This window comes from Meles meles, chromosome 6 (genome assembly GCF_922984935.1).
Source record: "Meles meles chromosome 6, mMelMel3.1 paternal haplotype, whole genome shotgun sequence".
In the NCBI taxonomy this organism is placed as follows: Eukaryota; Metazoa; Chordata; class Mammalia; order Carnivora; family Mustelidae; genus Meles; species Meles meles.
Window position 1 is genome coordinate 74,677,793 of NC_060071.1, and position 22,117 is coordinate 74,699,909.

Sequence of the window (22,117 nt, forward strand, 5' to 3'; positions counted from 1 at the left end):
GTATCGATGGCCATTAGGTTTTGGAGGCCCACTTTTCAAATTTGTGGGTGGCTTCGTGTTGCGTTTGGTTAAAAGTGGCCCGTCTGCTTGGCTAAAGCCTCTACTTATAATGTGACATTGACAGAGGTACCTCCTGGGGCAAATGTGGGGGAGGGATAAAACCATCAAGAAGTCCTCTTTGCCTTGTCTAGCCTTTACAATAGCCCAGGAATGAGGAATTGTGGGCAAGTGGGAGAGGACTGGTCTCTGGAGAGAAGGGCATCCCTAAGTGCATTCTCCAATCCAGTTACGAAGCAAGGTGGGGTCATCCCTTATCTCCACTATTTCATACTTAGCCCCATGGAGTGGGTAACGCGCTGATTTTTAAGGAGCGATTTTGTCATGCCAGCCACAGAGAAGTACTCAAGGTGATAGGAGAGTCACACAATTGCTGGGGAGTCCATCCCCTCATCCTGCTGTCTGAATCATCATAGGCCCACAGGGTCCTTTTTATTATCCCCACAGAGTAACAATCAGGGAAACTGTTTACATGGGAACTCTAGAGCAAGCTCTCTGAAGTTTAGGCAAATGACAACATTTAAAGTTGAAACTAGACTCGAACATCCATAAGGATACCGTACTGGAACGGTTTTTCTAAATTCACCCTTATTTCCAGAAATAGCCAAATCAAAACTAATTAGTGTTAAAACAAGCCCAGTTTTAACTAACTTGGCCCAATTATTCACTTAAGCTCATCAAGAACAGTGACTGATCATTATAGGTCCTTACAAAAAGTTCCAAGTAAAGCAGATTTTAAAGGAATCTCTAGATTGAACTTGAGGCCAGAGATAAGCCAAATTCTCATCATCGGACTTGCCTGCAATTCCTGTTGATTTGAGTGAATTCCTCTTCTTCAGATGCCCAAAATATGCTGCAGTTCTTGTACCCTCCAGGAAGGGACATTCCTTACTCACCTGGTAAGGTCGCTGGGAACTCTGCAAGCAAGGAATCAGGCTGACAGTTCCAAGAGGCTCCCTTGGCTCCGTAAGGTCAGTCTTAATTCTTTAAAGTGGTCTGGTCGTATCTGAGGTGATGCAGTTCTCTCTCAAGTAAGACATTCCAGCCAAAGCTGGATTGGTAATGTAACCAATCTTCCAAATGGTGTCCTGTTAGGAGAACAGATTTTTATTTAACTTACACAAATAACTGTAATTGCCATAGAAGGATGAATACTCAGTTTCTAGACTGTGGAGGGTTGAGGTAGGGAGAAAAATTAAATGTTTCAATTTGCTCACAAAGGATATTTTATCATTTTCCTCAATTCATTCAGTCCTATATTAGTTTTTGTTTGAATGTGGCTTTTCCATTATTTCTGGAAATTCTTACCTAGCTCAGTTTTGATTCTGAATATACCAAAAACCATCATTTGTCAAAAGTTCCCTTTATGAATCTTTTTGAAGAAGAAACACATTTTGCAAAAGCATCAAATGAGGGGTGGCTGGCTCTTGATTTTGGCTCAGTCCCTAAGATGAGCCCCACATCAGGCTCTGAGCTCAGCAGGGAATCTGCTTGAGGATTCTCTTTGCCCCTCCCCCTGCTCAGGTGCTCTAGCCTAAATCTTAAAACTATAAATGAGAAACCAAAACCAAAACCACCCCAAAAACCAACCCTCAAATGGACATGGTTAAAGATCTGAGAGTTCACTATAATGCAACTGACAAGGAAATCTGGTTATTTCTGTGACATAACATGTCAATCATTTAAGTAATGGCCTTATACTAGGACATAGTAAAAAAAGGAATTTCATGTATTTTCTAGACTAGTTATAGCATTTACCCATATAATACCACCTAATGCTCATCACTGTTGGTCTGACGGTGCTTTCCAAGTAACTTAAAAAACCAAATAAACAAGCCTAATTAGTCAGAAAGACTTCATGTTTCAAATCTTGGAGTTTGTTAAACACCTCAAAGTTTTAAAGCACATACCCAAACAGGATTATAGATCATTATACATTTAATATTTATATCAAAAATACTGGTTTTATTTGAATTCCAGTTACTTAACATACAGTGGAAGTTTCAGCTGTATAATCCAATGACCCCCCACTGCCATCCAAGCCCTGGTGCTCCTCTCAACTAGTGCACTTACTTCTTCATCCCCATCACCTCACCCACCTCCACTCTGATGACCATCAGTTTGTTCTCTTTGTTTCTCATCCCCTTCTCCCTCCTTTGTTTTGCTCTGTAAATTCCACCTGAGTGAAATCATATGGTATTTGTCTTTCTCTGAGTGACTTATCTCGCTTAGCATTATACTCTCTAACTCCATCATGTCATTGCAAAGGCTAGATTTCAATCTTTTTTTTTTTTATGGTGTAATTCATTACACACACACACACACACACACATCTTTATCCATTAATTAGTCAGCAGACACTTGGGCTGTTCCAATATTTTGGCCACTGTAGATAATACTGCCATATATATCGGAGTGTATGTATCCCTTTGAGCTACTGGTTTTTGCTTTCTTTGGGTAAATACCTAGTAGGTAGGGTATTTATTTTTAACTTTCTGGGGAACCTCCATACTGTTTTCCAGAGTATCGGCACCAGAAAAAAATAGACTTTGTTAAAACAAAGATTGCTTTAGAGGCAAGGAAGGACATTGCTATAATAACAAATGGATAGAACAATTGTTAATATTGATGCACCCAATACTGGAGCACCTGAAAGCATAAAGCAAGGATTTACAGACCTAAAGAGAGAAACTGATGGTAATACAGCAGTAATAGGGGGTCTTTAAAACTCCCATTTCCATCAATGGATAGATGGAGGCAGAAAATGAGTAAGGAAAATAATCTTTGAAAGAAACATTAGACCAGATGGACAGAACATATATTCAGATCATCCCATCCCAAAACAGAATATACATCCTTTTCAGGTGCACATGGAATGTTCCCCAGACTAGAACATAAATTAGGCCATAACAAGCCTCAATAAATTTAAGGAGACTTAAGTCCTAGCATGTATCTTTTTTTTTTTTTAAAGATTTTATTTATTTATTTGACAGAGAGAGATCACAAGTAGGCAGAGAGGCAGGCAGAGAGAGTGAGAGGGAAGCAGGCTCCCTTCAGAGCAGAGAGCTGGACGTGGGACTCGATCCCAGGACCCTGAGATCATGACCTGAGCTGAAGGCAGCGGCTTAAACCACTGAGCCACTCAGGCGCCCCGCATGTATCTTTTCTAATCACAATGGTATGAGACAAATCACAGCAAAGAAGGACTGGAAAACAAAACAAAACAAAAGCATAGGGAGACTGGACAACCTACCCATGGTTCAAGGAAGCAAGCCAAGAAGAAAAGAAAAAATACATGGAGGCAAATGAAAATGAAAAGAAAACAACAGTGCAAGATCTTTAGGATACAGAGAAAGCAGTTCTAAGAGGGATGTATATAGCGCTACAAGCCTAAATCAAAAGAAAAAAAAAAAGGCTCAAGTAAGGTTCCAGGGGAGTCAAGGAAAAGAAAGTACAATGATCAGAGCAGAAATAAATGAAAGAGACTAAAAAAAGAAAAAGTAGGGGAAAAAAGTCAGGCCCTCCTCCCCCTGAAGACCAGTGCAAACTCTGCCAACACAACCCTCGACCTCGACCCTCCGCACAGGGCACAGCATACGACTGTGTACCTTGTTAAAATGCGCCTCTCCCCTGCTGGTAAACAGACCCTGCACACAGCAGGCAAAAAGAACCTCGCAGACAACCGGATCCGAGGAAGGTGGCACCCAGGACTCCACGGCAGAGCAAGCACAGCACACACAGGAGATACTCAGGCCCCAGTGAACAGGGGACACGGCACTGCATTACCCCTATTCTTCAGAACGCTGCGATCGCTAAGAGCCAGAGAAGTGGCTGGCTTTCCTCACACACACATACACAGACAAAAAGAGGAGACAGAAATATGTCCCAAATGAAAGAATAGAACCAAATCATAGCAAGAAGTCTAAGTGAGACGGATATAAATAATATGCCTGATTGACTCGATCAAGTGTGGTAACATCTGCATTATGGGAATGTTAGAGGAGAGAAGGGGACAGAAAATTTATTTGAATAACAGCTGAAAACTTCCCTCATCTGGGAAAGGAAACAAATCTACGAGGCACAGAGAGCCCCCAACAAATTCACAGAAGAAGGTGCACACCAAGACACACAGCAATTAATATGGCAAAAATATAGTGATAAAAAAAATTTCAAAGCAGTAAAAGACAATCACATACGAAGGAAACTCCAAAGAGCTATCAGTACAGTTTCCAGTAGTCACTTGGCAGCTCACAAGGGAGTGGCATGATATACTGAAAATGCTGACAGGAAAGAAGTCACAGCCAAGAATACTCTGTTCAGCAAGTACATCAGTCAGAATAGAGGGAGACAGAGTTTCACAGACAAAATGAAAGGCGTTCCTGACCACTCATATTTCCTGCAAGAAATACTAAAGGGAACTGTTTGGAAAGGCCAGACTGAAAGTGAGAGTACAAAGGGAGGAAACAAAAAAGCAGTAAAAATAAGTATTTCTGTAAAAGCCAGTCAAGGGATCCATGAAAGGATGTAAATATGACACCATCTGTGTAAAACATAGCTGGCAGAGGAGTAAACAATATATTCATACTTAACTATCAACTTCATACAGATGCTCTTACGGAGAAGATGTTACAAAGAAACCTAATGGTAACCACACACACAGTAACACATACGCAAAGAATAAAGAGAAAGGAACACAAGTTATCACTAAAGAAAGCCAACAAACCATGAAAGAGCAAGAGAGGAAAGAATTAGAGAAAATCTACAGAAACAACCTCAAAACAAGTAACAACACAGCAATAAATACACATTAATAATTACTTTGAGGGGCGCCTGGGTGGCTCAGTGGATTAAGCCGCTGCCTTCGGCTCAGGTCATGATCTCAGGGTCCTGGGATCGAGCCCCACATCGGGCTCTCTGCTCCGTGGGGAGCCTGCTTCCTCCTCTCTCTCTGCCTGCCTCTCTGCCTACTTGTGATCTCTCTCTGTCAAATAAATAAATAAAATCTTTAAAAAAAAAAAAAAATTACTTTGAGTGTAAACTGACTAAATGCTACAATCAAAAGGCAGAGGGTGATAAGTGAATAAAAAACAAGACCCGGGACGCCTGGGTGGCTCAGTGGGTTAAGCCTCTGCCTTCGGCTCAGGTCATGATCCCAGGGTCCTGGGATCGAGCCCCACATCCAACTCTCTGCTCAGTGGAAAGCCTGCTTCCTCCTCCCTCTCTGCCTGACTCTCTGCCTACCTGTGATCTCTGTCTGTCAAATAAATAAATAAAATCTTAAAAAAAAAAAAAAGGACTTACCAAAACTAAAGCAGGAAGAGAAAATTTTAACAGACCAATTACCAGCAACTAAAGTTAATCAGTAATACTAAAAAATTCCCCCAAAACAGAAGTCAAGGACCAGAAAGCTTCACAGGTGGAGTCTATCAAACATTTAAAAGTTAATACCTATTCTTCTCACACTGTTTCAAAAACAGAGGAGGAAGGAAAACTTCCAAATTCATTCTACAAGGCCAATATCACCCAGACACCAAAACCAGATAAAGACACCACAAAAAAGAACCACAGGCCAACATCCCTGATGAACACAGATGCAAAAAACCCCAACAAAGTATCAGCAAACTGAATCCAACAGTATATTTTAAAAAATCATTCACCATGGTGAAATGGGAATTATTCCTAAGATGCAACAGTGGTTCAATATTGGCGAATCAATCAACAGGTTATTTCACGCCAACAAGAATAAAAACCATATGATCACTTCAATAGATACAGGAAAACCACTCCACCAAGTACAGCATCCATCCATGATAAAAGCCTCAACAAAGTAAGCTTGGAGGGGGGCGCCTGGGTGGCTCAGTGGTTTAAGCCTTTGCCTTCGGCTCAGGTCATGATCTCGGGGTCCTGGGATCGAGCCCCGCGTCGGGCTCTCTGCTCAGTGGGGAGCCTGTTTCTCCCTCTCTCTCTGCCTACTTGTGACCTCTCTCTGTCAAAAAAAAAAAAAAAAAAAAAAAAAAGTAGGTTTGGAGGGAACATAATGAAGGCCATATATGAAAAACTCACAGCTAACATCATATCAATGGGGGTAAACAGAGCTTTTCTCCTAAGAATGGAGAACAAGGCAAAGATGTCTAGTCTCACTATTTTTATTCAACACAGTACTGGAAGTCCTAGCCACAGCAATTAGACAGCAAAGAAATAAAAGGCATCCAAACTGGTAAAGTAGTAGTAAAGCTATTTGCAGATGAGAGGATACTTACTATATGTAAGAAAACCCTGGAGACTCCAAAAATCCATCAGAACTGATAAATGAATACAGTAAATTCACAGACTACAAAAATCAATGTACAGAAACCTGTTGCATTTCTACACACTAATAATGAAGCAAAGAAAGTGAAATTAAGGAAACAACCCCATTTACAATTGCATCAAAAACAATAATATATCTAGGAATAAATTTAACCAAGGAGGTGAAAGACCTGTACTCTGAAAACTATTAAACACTGATGAAAAAATTAAAGACAATGCCAAGAAATGGAAAGACCTTCTGTGCTCATGGACTGGAAGAAGAAATATTGTTAAAATGTCTATACTACCCAAAGCAGTGTATAGATTTAATGCAATCCCTATCCAAATACCAACAGCATTTTTCACAGCACTAAAACAATCCTAAAATTTGTATGGAAGCACAAAAGACCTCAAATACTCAAAGCAATCTTGAAAAAGGAAAAAAAACTGGAGGTATCACAATTCTAGATTACAACATGGTAGTAATTAAAACAGTATGGTATTGGCAAAAGAAAGACATGTGGATCAATGAAATAAAATAGAAAACCCAAAAATAAACCCACGGTTAAACAATTAATCTTCAACAAAGGAGGAATGAATACACAACAGAAAAGAAAACAGTCCCTGCAACAAATGGTATTGGAAAAACTGGACAGCTTCATGTAAATGAATACAATGGGACCACTTTCTATCACTGTACACAAAAATAAAGTCAAAATGGATTGAAGATGTAAATGTGAGACCTGAAACCATAAAACTCCTAGAAGAGAGCCATAGCAACATTTTTCTAGATATGTCGCCTGAGGCAAAGGACATAAAAGCAAAAATAAACTACTAGGACTACAACAAAATAAAAAGTTTCCATAAAGCAAAGAAACTGTCAACAAAAGGCAACCAACTGAATGGGAGAAGATGTTTGCAAATGACATCCAGTAATGGGTTAGTATCCAAAATATATAAAGAAGTAGTAAAACTCAACACCACCCCCCAAACAAGTAATTTTAAAATGGGCAGAAGATATAAACAGATTATTTCTCCAGAGACACAGCTGGCCAACAGACACATGAAAAGATGCTCAACATCACTCTTCAAGGAGTTGCAAATCAGAGCTACAATGAGGTATCACCTCATACCTGTCAGAATGGATTAAATAAAAAACACCAGCAACAACAAGTATTGGCAAGGATGTGGAGAAAAATAAACTCTCTTGTACTATTGGTGGGAATGCCAACCAGAGCAGCCACTGCAGAAAACAGAATGGAGGTTTCTCAAAAAATTAAAAATAGAATTACTGTATGATTCAGGAACTGCGCAACTGGGTATTTAACCAAAAAAACCCCAAAACACTAATTCGAAGGGATACATGCACACCAGTGTTTATTGCATCATTACTTATAATAGCCAAACAATGGAAACAGCCCAAGCATCCACTGATAGATGAATGAATAAAAAAGATATGGTATATATGTAGAAGGGAATATTATTCGGCTATAAAAAGAATGGAATCTTGCCATTTGCAACAACATGGATGGAGAAAATAATGCTAAGGGAAATCAGTCGGCCAGAGAAAGACAAATACTATATGATCTCACTCATATGTGGAATTAACAAATAAGCAAGGGGGGAAAAGGGCAAAACAGACAAACCCTTAGCCAGATTCATCAACAAAAAAGAGAAAAGGACCTAAATAAATAAAATCAGAAGAGAGAGAAGTAACAACTGACACCAGAGAAATACAAAAGATTGTAAGAAAATATTGTGACAAATTACATGCCAACAAATTGGACAACTTAGAATAAAGGGATATATTCCTAGAAAAATACAATCTTCCAAAAATGAACCAGAAAAAAACAGACCACCTGAACAGACCAACCGCTAGTAGTGAAATTTAATTGGTAATCAAAAAATTACCAAAAAAATAGAAGTTCAGAACCAGAGGGATTCACAGGTGAATTTTACTACCTATTTAAGGAAGAATACCATTATTTTCAAACTATTTGACTAAGAGTAAGGAAAGCTTCCAAATTCATTTCATGACACCAGTATTACCCTAATACCAAAACCACGGGCATCACACACACACACACACACACACTCTCTCTCTCTCTCTAGTCCAATATCCCTGAATTCAGACTTTTGCATCTATGAGGAAGAGAGATGGAAAAAAACAATATAAGCCAACTGTATACAATAATACATTAAAAAGATCATTCACTGCAGATCATGTGGGATTTATTCCAGGGATGCAAAAATGATTCACTATTTGCAAAAAACAATCAATGTTATACACCACTTCACCAAAATAAAGGATTAAGATCATACCATCATCTCAAATGCTGCAGAAAAAGTATTTGCCAAGATTCAGTGTCAACTCATGATAAAAGAGGGAACATACCTCAATATAATAAAGGCCATATATGAAAACCCACAGCTAACATAATACTTGGTGAAAAACAGAGTTTTCTATGTAAGGTCAGGAACAAGACAAGGATGTCCACTCTCACCACCATTTATTCACCACTGTACTGGAAAGTCCTAGCCACAGCAATCAGACAAGAGTGGAGATACATCCATCGCTTGGTAAAGTAGTAGTTAAACTGTCACTATGGGCAGACTGTATGGTATGATACACAGAAAATCCTGAAGATTCCACCAAAAAACTATAAATGAAGTTAGTAGAGGGGCAGGATACAAAATTAATACCCAGAAATCAGCAGCATTTCTATACACTGATAACAAAGTAACAGAAATTAAAAAAAAAAATCATCTGCACTTGTACCAAAAAGAATAAAATACCCTGGAATAAAATTAACTAAAGAGATGAAAGACCTGTGCTCTGAAAACTAAAACATGGGTCAAAGAAACTGAAAATACACAAATAGAAATATATTCTGTGCCCATGGACTGGAAGAATATTGTTAAAATTTCCATTATATCTAAAACAATCTATAGATTCAGTGCAATCCCTATCAAAATACTTACAGCATTTTTCACAAAATCAAACAGATAATGCTGAAGTCTGTATGTAATTAAAGAAAACCCCAAAGAGCCAAAGAAGTTTTGAGAAAGAACAAAGATGGATATATCCAAATCCCAGATTTTAAGATACACTACAAAGAGCAGTACTCAAAACAGTATGGTACTGGCACGAAAACAGACACAGAGATCAATGGAACAGAATAGACAGCCCAAAAATAAACCTACTATTTATACGGTCAATTTATCCATGACAAAAGAGGCAAAAATATACAACAGGGGGGAAGACAGTGTTTTCAACAAATGGTGCTGGGAAAACTGGATAGCTACATGCAAAGGAATGAACCTGTACCACTTTTCTTACAACTTAAATAAAAATAAACTCAAAATGGATGAAAGACCTAAGTGAGACCTGAAACCATAAACATCCCAGATGAAAATACAGGCAGTATTTTCTCTGACACTGGCTACAGTAACATTTTTCTAGATAGGTCTCCTAAGGCAAGGGAAACAAAAAATGAAGTATTAGGACTACATCAAATGCTTCTGCAGAGCAAAGCAAAACAATCAACAAAACAAAATGGCAACTTACTGAGTGGGAAGAAGTATTTGCAAATGATGTATCTAGTAAGGGGTAGTCTCCAAAATAAAGAACTTATACAACTCAATGCCAAAAAAATAAAAAATCCAATTACAAAATGGGCAGAGAACATGAACACTTTTCCAAAGATGTCATACGGGTGGCCAACAGGCACATGGAAAGATGCTCAACATCACTCACCAGGGAAATGCAATCAAAACTATAATGAGAGATCACCTCCTACCTGTTAGAATGGCTAAAATAAAAGACACAAATGATAACAAGTGTTGGCAAGAAATAAGAGATGGCAAGAAACACTTGTGCACTGTTGGTGGGAATTAAAAATGGTAAGGCAATGGAGAAAACAGTATTAAAGTTCTTCAAAAAGTTAAAAATACCATATGAGGAGCACCTGGGTGGCTCAGTGGGTTAAAGCCTCTGCCTTCGGCTGAGGTCATGATCCCAGGGTCCTGAGATCAAGCCCTGCATTGGGCTATCTGCTCAGCAGGGAACCTGCTCCCCCCCACCTGCTTGTGATCTCTGTCAAGTAAATAAATAAAATCTTTAAAAAAAAATACCATATGATGCAGGAATTCCACTACTAGGTATTTACCCATAGTAAATGAAAACACTAACTGGGAAAATATATGCACCCCTAAGTTCACTGCAGCATTATTTGTAATACCCAAATTATGGAAGCAGCCATAGAGTCCATCAACAGACAAATGGAGAAGGAAAATGTACTGTATGTATTTACATTTATATACATATGTGTGTATATGTATTTAAATACAGGGAGCCTGGATGGCTCAGTTGGCTAAGCATCTGCCTTTGGCTCAGGTCATGATCCCAGGGTCCTGGGAAAGCAGGGAGTCTACTTCTCCCCCTCCCTTTGGTGCTCCCTGTTTGTGCTCTCTCTCTCAAATAAATAAATAAAGGCTTTAAACATACACCTACATGGATACTAGATTATGTATATATAAAAAGGATGACATCATTCCATTTGAGACAACATGGACAGACCTAGAGGTTATTGTAAGTGAAGTTAAGTCAGACAGAGAAAGACCAATATCCTATGAAACCACTTGTATGTGAAATCTGAAGCAAAACAAAAACCCAAATTCACAGATATAGAGAACAGGTTGTTGCCAGAGATTGGGCACATGCTGGACGGGGGAGGCGTGTGTGGACAAAAATGGGTCACAGTAGTCAAAAGGTACAAACTTCCAATTATAAAGTCATGTGGACGTTATGCACAGCACGGCCACACAATTAAAATATAGGCATACCTTGGAGATAATGCATGTTTCGTTCCAGATGACCACAATAAAGCGAGTATCACAATAAAGTGAATCAAATAAATTTGTTTTCCAGTGCAGACAGAAGTTATGTTTGCACTACAGCCTATTGTGTCCAATAGTATTAGATCTAAAAACATTATATACCTTGATTAAAATAAGGTATTGCGGGGCATCTGGGTGGCTCAGTGGATTAAAGCCTCTGCCTTCAGCTCAGGTTATGATCCCAGGGTCCTGGGATTGAGCCCTGTGTTGGGTTCCCTGCTCCGCAGAGAGTCTGCTTCTCCCACTCCCACTCCCCCTGCTTGTGTTCCCTTGCTGTGTCTCTCTCTGTCAAATAAATAAATAAAATAAAAAAAATACTGTATTGCTAAAAATAAATGCTAATCATCACTTGACCTTCCAATGAGTCCTAATGACTGATCACAGACCACCCTAATTAATACAGTAATAATGAAAAAGTTTGCAATATTTCCAGAGTCACCCAAATGTGACACAGAGACATGAAGTGAGCAACTGCTGCTAGAAAATGGTGCAGAGAGAATTGCTCAAGGCAGGGCTGCCACAGACCTTTAATTTTTTAAGAAATGCATTTTCTATGAAGTACAATAAAGTTAAGCACAATAAAATGAATTGTGCCTGTACTGTGTTACATATTTGAGAGTAAATCTTCAAATTAAAAAAAAATTTTTTTTTTTTTACCTCTGTATCAGGTGATGGATGTTGATGAAGCTGACTATGATGATCATTTTGCAATATATACAAATACAGAATCATCCTGTACACCTGCAAGTAATGTAATACCCTATGTCAATTATACCTCAATTTGAAAAAAAACCTAATTATGTCTGTTAAGTATTCTGAACAATTTTATATGTTTGCCTTTGTGTTGATAATGAATTGGGGAGGGAAGCAATTGTCAGGAATTTGTGCTTCTTTTTTTTATTATTTTGTTTTTTTTTTTAAGATTTTATTTATTTATTTGACAGCGAGAGAGATCACAAGTAGGCAGAGAGGCAGGCAGAGAGAGAGAGAGAGAGAGAGAGGGAAGCAGGCTCCCCACCGAGCAGAGAGCCCGACGCTGGACTCTATCCCAGGACCCCGAGATCATGACCCGAGCCGAAGGCAGCGGCCCAACCCACTGAGCCACCCATTTACAGCCCATTTGATAACAGATGAGAGAGGGGAATAAACATAGTAAGAAACAATGAAAGTACAGAGCAGCAATCTGAGCAAACCGGAGCACCAAGAATGCTTAGACTCAAGAGAGAAAATGGTCTCCTGCAAAATCACCGGAGATAAAATTTAAGTTGGGTACTGAAACATTTTAACTAGCAGTGACAGGGGGTGTGTGAGAAAGGTGGTTATTACTGGGGAAATGCCATGAACAAAAACTTGCTGAGGAAGGATAGCGTGAATCCAAGAACAGTGTGACAGACTGGCAGGAGTATTAGGGGAAGTGAGGGAAAGCCCTCTAGGGGATTTAGATTGATTCCACTGTAGGCCATGAGGACACCATAAAGATTCTTCAACAAGGACATATCTCTGACAAGTATCTTACTAACTAGTCTTCTCCAGGTAGCAGAGTTGCAGTTGGATTTGGTATGTAAGGATGAAATGTGTTAAAGTGGAAGGTGGGTTTTAAGGTTATAAGGGAATGTCAGGTTATAAGGTTATAAGGGAATGGCTTCTAGAGTAAGAATGGAAAACATTTGTATTTATAGAAACAACAGACTTCTGGGAAAGATGGTGAACTAGGAGATCCTAAGCTCACCCTGCCCTACCGTATACCTAGGTAACACTCATATCAGTGTAAACAGCCCAGAAAATGACCCAAAGACTGGCAGGACAGACCCTCCAGAGCTAACCACAGAGGAAGAGGCCACATGGAAAAATGGTAGGAAGGGTGGAGATGCAGCCTGGAACCAACCTGAGCCAGGAGACTGTGGGAAGGAGGACACTTTAAGCACAGAGAAGGGAAAGAAGCAGACCCCCCCCCCCACCTGGCACCCCACACATGGGGGACCTGCACTGGGAAGATGAGTCCCCATACATTTGCCTTTGAAAGCCAGAGGGGCCTAAGCATCAGTGGGGCTTAATATCCAGAACTTGAAACATCAGTGGCTCAACTCTGGGAGAGCTGGAGGGTTGATAGGAAACTGAGTCTTCACCCTTAAAGAGACAGCATAAGGAAGAACCGTGCTGAGATACACCAAAAAATGGCAGTTTGAAAAAAAACTGCATGGAGTACATGGGTAGAAGATTTATTTACTAATCTCAGAGCATGCCCTGGAAGGGCAGGGATCTTCGGGCAACTTCTCCAAGAATGAAACAGCTGGTGGGCACTATTTAGCTTCCCTGCCCCCAAGCCTAGATACATGGACAGCTATGGGAACGAGAGCAGCACAAACTTCTCCACCTAGCTTGCTAACACGTGCCCCATCCCCCTGAAGTCTATGGCATACTCAACCTCTCCAACACCCTCCTATCTCCTACTTCTCCAAAGTGGCTCCAGGTCCCTTCCCATAGATCTGCACAAACCTGGCTAAAAGCAGGCCCCAATCCCACACTCTCCTGTGCTCCCACACGAACCACCCTCTGCAGGAATTCTCCAAAGCAGTGTGACAAGCATGGCATTGTGCAGGCAGTCCTGACTGTGGCTAAAGTGACTCCTGCCCTGGGGAGAGGGGAAGATAACCACACTCACCAGCAGTACCAGCAGTGAGCTGACAGTAGTCATCTGGTCTGACTGCAGTCATCTGGTCTGACTGCAGGCCCCTCCCAACAAGGAAGGCCTCAAGGGACAACACAGTTTGGTAACTGCAGCTCTGGCAAACTTCTGGTCTGACCCAGCTCAAGCTGAAGATGGCTCCAGACTGGCCCATTAACAACACAGGGACCAAACCCTGCCCTGAAACTGGCAAAAAGAGCCACTGCAGATGACTGGACTTAAGGGAAACACAGCTCAACCACAACACTAGGGTACACACAACACACAGAAGAGACAGCCTTAAAGTGCCAGATTCTGGGATGCAGCGGACATTATACTGCACAGCACTACAGGACTACTTCTTCATAAAGTCACTACCAGGAGACATAGCTGACTTTCCTAACACACAGAAAAAGATACAGAGCATTAGACAAAATGAGAAGACAGGGGCGCCTGGGTGGCTCAGTGGTTAAAGCCTCTGCCTTCGGCTTGGGTCATGATCTCGGGGTCCTGGGATCGAGCCCTGCATCGGGCTCTCTGCTCAGCGGGGAGCCTGCTTCCTCCCTTCTCTCTCTCTGCCTGCCTCTCTGCCTACTTGTGATCTGTCAAATAAATGAATAAAATCTTTAAAAAAAAAGAGAAGACAAAGGAATGTGTCCCAAATGAAAGAACAGGTCAAAAATCATAGCACAAGAACTAAACGAAAGGGAGATAAGCAATATGCCTGGTAAAGGATTTAAAGTAATAGTTAAGTTATAAAGATACTCACTGGGGGCGCCTGGGTGGCTCAGTGGTTTAAGCCTCTGCCTTCGGCTCAGGTCATGATCTCAGGGTCCTGGGATCGAGCCCCGCATCGGGCTCTCTGCTCAGTGAGGAGCCTGTTTCTCCCTCTCTCTCTGCCTGCCTCTCTGCTTACTTGTGACCTCTCTCTCTGTCAAATAAATAAATAAAGTATTAAAAAAAAAAAAAGATACTCACTGGACTTGCGTAAAGAGTGGAGGATCTGAGTAAGACCCTCCACAAGAGACAGAAAATATAAAAAAGGACCATGCCAGAGATCAAGAACTCAGTAACTGAAATGGAAAATATGCTAGAGAGAATAAAGAGCAAACCAGAGGAAGCAGAAGAACAAATCAGCTACCTGGAAGACAGAGCAATGAATGGAGAACAATCCAGCTGAGTAGGAGAAAGAAAAAAATAATAAAAAATGGGAATAGATCAGCAACATCACTGAGCACAGAAACACCTGCAATATAGGGATCCCAGAAGGGGAAGAGGTAGAGAAGGGGGTAGAAAATGTATGTGAACAATAGCTGAAAACTTCCCAAATCTGAGGAAGCAAATAGAAATCCAGATCCAGGAGGTACAGAGTCCCCAGCAAAATCAACCCAAGGAGAGCCACCCCAAGACACATAGTAATTAAAGTGGCAAAAAGTGGTACTCAACAGAGAATTTTAAGATGAGCAAGAGAAAAAGAAAACATGCTACCATGTGCCCCACCCCCAGCAGAAAACCTCTGTAGGCCAGAAGAAAGTGGCATGATACATTGAAAGTGCTGAAAAGAAAAAACCGTGCAAGCAAGAATACTCTACCCAGGAAGGCTACCATCCAGAATTGATGAAGAGATAAAAAGTTTCCCAAACAAAAGTTGAAGGCATCACCACCAAATAAGTCCTGTAAGAAATGTTAAAGGGGACTCTTTGAGCCTAAAGGAAAGACAATAGCAGGAGTAAGAAAAGTACAAGTGCAAAAGCAGTAAATTATGCGTATGTACAAAAAAGTCAATCAACTGATTCACAAAATCAAAGGATATACAGTATGACACCATATACCAAAACATGGGGGAGAGTAAAAATTTAGTGCTTTTAGAGCTGGTTCAAACTGTAATGACCATCAACTTAACGTAGACTCCCATAGGCATACTGTATTATATATAAACCTAATGGTAACCGTTAAGTGAAAAACTGGTAATAGATATACAAAAAAATAAACAGAAAGGAATCCCAGTTTATCACTAAAGAAATCCTGCCAATCAGGAGAGAACAAGGAATAGAGAAGAACTACAAAAATACCTATAAAGAAGTAACAAAATGGCAGGAAGTACACATCTATCAGTAATTACTTGGCATGTAAATGGACTAAACTCTCAAAAGACACAGGGTGACAGAATGGATTAAAACAAAAGCAAGACCTGGGGCACCTGGGCGGCTTAGTCAGTTAAGCGTCTGCCTTCAACTCAGGTCATGATCCCAGGTCAAGCCCTGAATCAGGCTCCCTGCTCAGCGGGAAGCCAGCTTCTCTGTCTCCCATTCCCCCTGCTTGTGTTCCCTCTCTGTCAAATAAATAAATAAAATCTTTAATTGAAAAAAAAAAAAAAAGGCAAGACCTATGCTGCCTACAAAAGACTCATTTCAGACCTAAAGACATAGACTGCAAGTAAAGGGATAGAGGTGCCTGGCTAGCTTAGTTGGAGGAGTACATGACTCTTGATCTCGGTGGTTGTGAGTTTGAGCCCCACGTTGGGTGCAGAGATTATTTAATAAATAAAACTTAAAAAAAAAAAATGTGGCACAGTTGGTTGAGCGTTTGACTCTTGGCTTTGGCTCAGGTCGTGATTTGGGGGTCCAAGATCAAGCCCCAAGTCAGGCTCTGCAATCAGCCCAGAGTCTGTTTGGGGTTCTCCCTCCCTCTGCATCTGCCCTCCCCCAAACCCTACTCTAAAAAAAAAAAAAGTGAAGGGTTGGAAAATCATTTAACAATCAAATGGAAGTGAAAAGAAAGCTGGGGTCAGAATACTTGTATCGAAAAAATAGACTTTGAAGGTAGCACAATAATAGTATGGCACTTTAACATCCCATTTACATAATTGGTTAGATCATCTAAACAGAAAAATAAAAAGGAAATAGCTTTTAATGACACAAGGACCAGATGGATCTAACATATATTCAGAACATTCCATCCTAAAACAGCAGAATACACATTCTTTTCAAGTGCGCATAAAACATTCACCAGAGTACATCACGTGTTAGGCCACAAAACAAGTCTCAACAAATGCAAAAAAATGAAGTTGTATCATTCATCTTTTCCAAGCACAATGGTATTTAACTAGAAATTGCCTATAGGAAAAAAATCTAAAAAGAACACAAATATATGGAAGTCAGACAACATGCTACTAAACAATAAATAGGTCAACCAAGAACTGAATAAAAAAAAAATACATGGAGACAAATGAAAATAAAAACAGTAATCCAAAATCTTTTGGATGCAGCAACAGTTACTCTTAAGAGGGAAGTTTAGGGGCGCCTGGGTGGCTCAGTGGATTAAGCCGCTGCCTTCGGCTCAGGTCATGATCTCAAGGTCCTGGGATAGAGTCCCGCATCGGGCTCTCTGCTCAGCAGCGAGCCTGCTTCCCTCTCTCTCTTTCTGCCTGCCTCTCTGTCTACTTGTGATCTCTCTCTGTCAAATAAATAAATAAAATTTAAAAAAAAAAAAAAAAAAAAAAAAGAGGGAAGTTTATAGCTATACAGGCCTCCTTCAAGAAGAAAAATCTCAAATCAACAACCTAATCATACCAAAATTAAGTAGAAAAAAAGTAACAAACAAAACCCCAAACCAACAGAAGAATAAAGATTAGAGCAGAAATAAATGAAACAGAAACTTAAAAAAAAAAAATCAATGAAAACAGGAGCTGGTTTTCTGAAAAGATTAACAAAAAGCCAGACTCCTAGAGGGAGAGAGCAGGGAGGGGGAATGAGTGCACAGTCAAAATCAGAAATTAAAGAGGGCAGATAACAACCAATACCACAGAATGTAAAAGATTATAAGAGAATATTATGAGAAATTATGTGCCAACACACTGGACAAAGTAGAAAAAATGGACAAATTCCTAGAAACATATAAACTACCAAAATTGTGTCAGGAAGAAATGGAAAATTTAAGCAGACAGATTACTAGCAGTGAAACTGAATCACTAATCAAAGAACTTTTAAGAAGTCCAGATCAGGGTGGGTGGCTCAGTGGATTAAGCTGCTGCCTTTGGCTCAGGTCATGATCCCAGGGTCCTGGGATCAAGCCCCGCATCAGGCTCTCTGTTCGGCGGGGAGCCTGCTTCCCCCCCTCTTTCTGCCTGCCTCTCTGCCTACTTGTGATCTCTCTGTCAAATAAATAAAATCTTTAAAAAAAAAAAGTCCAGATCATAGGGGTTCACAGGTGAATTCTAACAAACATTTAAAGAAGTTAATACCTGTTCTTCTCAATCTATTCCAAAAGACAGAAGAGGCAGACAAATTTCCAAATTCATTCTACAAGGCCAGCCATCACCCAGACACCAAAACCAGATAAAGACACTAAAAAAGGTAAAAAAAAATCATTCACCATAATCAAGTGGGATTTATTCCTAGGATGCAAGGGTGGTTCACTATCAAATGCAAATCAATTAATGGGATACTTCACATCAACACGGATAAAAACCCTATGATCACTTCAAGAGAAGTGGGAAAAGCATTTGACCAAGTACAATACCCATCCATGATAAAACCCTCAACAAAGTAGGTTTAGAACATAACGTAATAAAAGCCATATGTGAAAAACCCACAGCTAGTGAAAAACTGAGAGTTTTACCCCTAAGCTCAGGAACAAGACAAGGATGGCCACTCTCACCACTTTTTTAATCCAACATTAACAATGGAAAGTCCTAGCCACAGCAATCAGACAAGAAATAAAAGGCATCCAAATTAGTAAAGTAGTATGATTCTATTTGCAGATGACATGATACTATATGTAGAAAATCCTAAAGACTCCACCACAAAACTACTAGAACTGCTAAGTGATTCAGTAAAGTTGCAGGATACAACATCCATATACAGAAATGTACTGCATTTCTATTTGGTAATAATGGAAGTAGTAGGAAGAAAAAGTAAGACAATAGTCCATTTACAATTGCGCCAAAAATACCTAGGAATAAACTGAAAAGGAGGTAAAAGGAACTATACTCTGAAAACTATAAAACACTGAGGAAAGAAATTGAAGATAACACAAACTTAGGAAAGATATTCCTGCTCATGGACTGGAAAAATAAGTATTGTGAAAATGTCCACACTACCTAAAGAAATCTATCGATTTAATGTAATCCCTATCCAAATATCGACAGCATTTTTCACAAAAGTATCATAAATAACTCTAAAATTTGCGTGGATCCATGAAGATAGGCAAAAGCAATCTTGAGAAAGATGAACAAAATTGGAGCTATCACAATCTCAGATTTCAAGATATACTATAAAGCTTAGTAATCAAAACAGTATGGTACTGGCACAAAAAACACAGACCAACAGAAAAAGAGCCCAGAAATAAACCCATGATTATATGGTCAATTAATTTATGACACAGGAGGCCAGAATATGCAATGGGAAAAAGACAGGCTCTTCAATAAATGGTGTTGGGAAAACTGGAGAGCTACATGTGAAGAATGAAACTGGACTTTCTTACACCCTAACAAAAATAAGCTCAAAGTGGACTTAAGACCTAAGTATGAGACCTCAAAGCATAAAGTCCTAGAAGAGGTAGGCCTGGATGGCTCAGTTGGTTAAAGTGTCCAACTCTTGGTTTTGGTTCAGGTCATGATCTCGGGGTGATTAGACTGAATCCTATGTTGGGCAGTGTGCTTAACGGAGAGTCTGCTTGGGATTCTCCCTCTCCCTTGCCCCTCCCCCCATGCACATGAACACTCTCTAAAATAAGTAAATCTTTAAAAAAAAATCCCAAAGGAGAGCACAGGCAGTAATTGCTCTGACACTGGCTGTACCAACTTTTTAAAGAAATTTCTCCTGAGGCAAAGGAAACAAAAACTATTGGGACTACATCAAAATAAAAAGCTTCTGCACAGCAAAGCTAACAACAAAACAAAGACGACCTACAGAATGGGAGAAGATATTTGCAAATCAATGATGATTTAGTACCCAAAATATTGAAGAAAATATGCAACACCAAAAAAAGCCAATAAGCCAATTAAAAAAATGGGCAGAAGACATGGACAGACATTTCTCCAAAGAAGACATCCAGATGGCCAAGAGGCATATGAAAAGATGCTCAGCATTCCTAATCACCAAGGAAATGCAAATGTAGACCACAATGAGATATCACCTCACACCTGTCAGAATGACTTAAATAAGAAACAAGAGGAATGCCTCAGTGATGCAGTGGGTTGGGTGTGACTCTTGGTTTCAGCTGAGGTCGTGATCTCAGGGTTGTGAGATCGATCCCCATGTTGGGGAGTCTGCTTAAGACTGTTCCTCTTTTTCTCCCTCTGCCCCTCTCCCCATTCCAGGCACAAGCAGATGCACACTCTGTTTCTCAAATAAATCTTTTTTTAAAAAAGATTTTATTATTTATTTATTTGACAGAGATCACAAGTAGGCAGAAAGGCAGGCAGAGAGAGAGGGGGAAGCAGGCTCCCTGCTGAGCAGAGAGCCCAACGTGGGACTCGATCCCAGGACTCTGAGATCATGACCTGAGCCGAAGGCAGAGGCTTTAACCCGCTGAGCCATCCAGGCACTCCTCAAATAAATAAATCTTAGCAAAAACAGAAACAAGAAACATCAGTGTTGGTGAGGATGTGGAGAAAAAGGAACCCTCTTTCACTGTTGGTGGGAATGCAAACTGGTTCAGCCACTGTGGAAGAGAGTATGGAGTCCCCCCCCCCCAAAAAAATTGAAAACAGAACTTCCATATGCTCTAATAATTCCACTATTGGGTATTTTCCCAAAGAATACAAAAACAATAAAGATACATTCACCCCTATGTCTATTTGCAAAACTCAAGATATGGAAGCCACCCAAATGTTCATCAATATATACCACATCTTCTTTATTCATTCATATATGCACGTACATACACACAATAGACTATTACTCAGCCACAAAAAAGAATTAAAATTTTCCATTTGCAATGACAGGGATGGATCTAGAAAGTATAATGCTAAGTGCAAAAAGTCAGTCAGAAGAACAAATACCACATGATTTCACTCATATGGAATTTAAGAAACACAACAAATGAACAAATTAAAAAAAGAGGCGAAAAGGCAGACTGTTAAATACAGAGAACAAACTGATGTTACCAGAAGGGAAGGTGAGTGGGGGAAATGGGTGAAATAGGTGATGACCTATATTAAGAATACACTCAACCGGGGCGCCTGGATGGCTCAGTGGGTTAAATCTCTGCCTTCAGCTCAGGTCATGATCTCAGGGTCCTGGGATTGAGCCCTGTGCACTGGGCTCTCTGCTCAGCAGGGAGCCTGCTTCCCCCTCTCTCTCTGCCTGCCTCTCTGCCTACTTGTGATCTCTGTCAAATAAGTAAATAAAATCTTTAAAAAAAAAAAAAGAATACACTCAACCATGAGGAGCACTGAGTTATGTATACAACCGTTGAACCCCTATGTGGTACTTCTGACACTAACACTGTAGGTTAATTATGCTGGCATTAATAAAATAATGATTAAGAACAAAAAAACCTAAAGAAACTCAAGAAAGAAAAAAAATACGAAGATTACACCCTGGAAGTAATAGCTGTATGGGTTGGAAAAACCAGGTGGGAGGATGATGGGAGTGAACAGGGTCCTAAAAGACTTCAAATTTACAGGGAAGGTACAACTGGAATAAAACTGGGTTTGAAGCAAACAACATTTACCCTAAGTGCCCATCTATATTCTAAAAATGCAGGGGGGAGACCTGAGAGAAGATACTAACAAATACACTACTCTTCCAAGTAGACAACAGATCACGCAAAAATTCGAGGGACCCACTCTTGTACAGGCTGATGGGTAAGATTCTCACTTGGAATGCACTTCAACCCAGCATCCCAAGAGTGCCGTGAACTGTCCCATTCATCAGTAGCACATCCTGCAATCATAGTCCTCTTAGGAGTCCCGGTTAGTTTACGGAACAACCATCCACAAGCTAAAAACAAGAAGACTATGTCTTGGTCTTGTGGCTAGAGTCAGGAAGACTCCCACAAACGGGAACACCTTGTCACTCAGCACTGTCAGTGATGCTCACGTTTAGGATATTGTTTCTTACCCAGATGAATCTAGTCCTTAATTTACTCCAAGAAACTGACAGGCCCTAAGGTTAAATTACAGTTTGAGTAATGATGCCACACCAGCCTCCTAAAATGCTAGTGGAAAAAAAAGTGCTGGAAGAAGGCCATCAACCGAAA

The 22,117-nt window shown here is 40.1% G+C and overlaps 1 protein-coding gene across 2 annotated transcripts in view; it reads right to left on the minus strand.

Moving 5' to 3' along the window:
• Positions 1 to 983: 983 nt before the first annotated feature.
• The window catches only part of BCL2L10 (BCL2 like 10), a 38,790-nt gene continuing 17,656 nt past the window's right edge, over positions 984 to 22,117 (minus strand). The window contains exon 3 of one of the 2 annotated variants that reach the window (XM_046009519.1): positions 984 to 1,145. In XM_046009519.1, the coding sequence (XP_045865475.1) occupies positions 1,085 to 1,145 (61 nt within the window). In that variant the 3' untranslated portion in view covers positions 984 to 1,084. Of the gene's footprint in view, positions 1,146 to 11,920; positions 11,986 to 22,117 lie in introns of those variants that run through there. The other variant, XM_046009520.1, reaches the window with a different exon arrangement.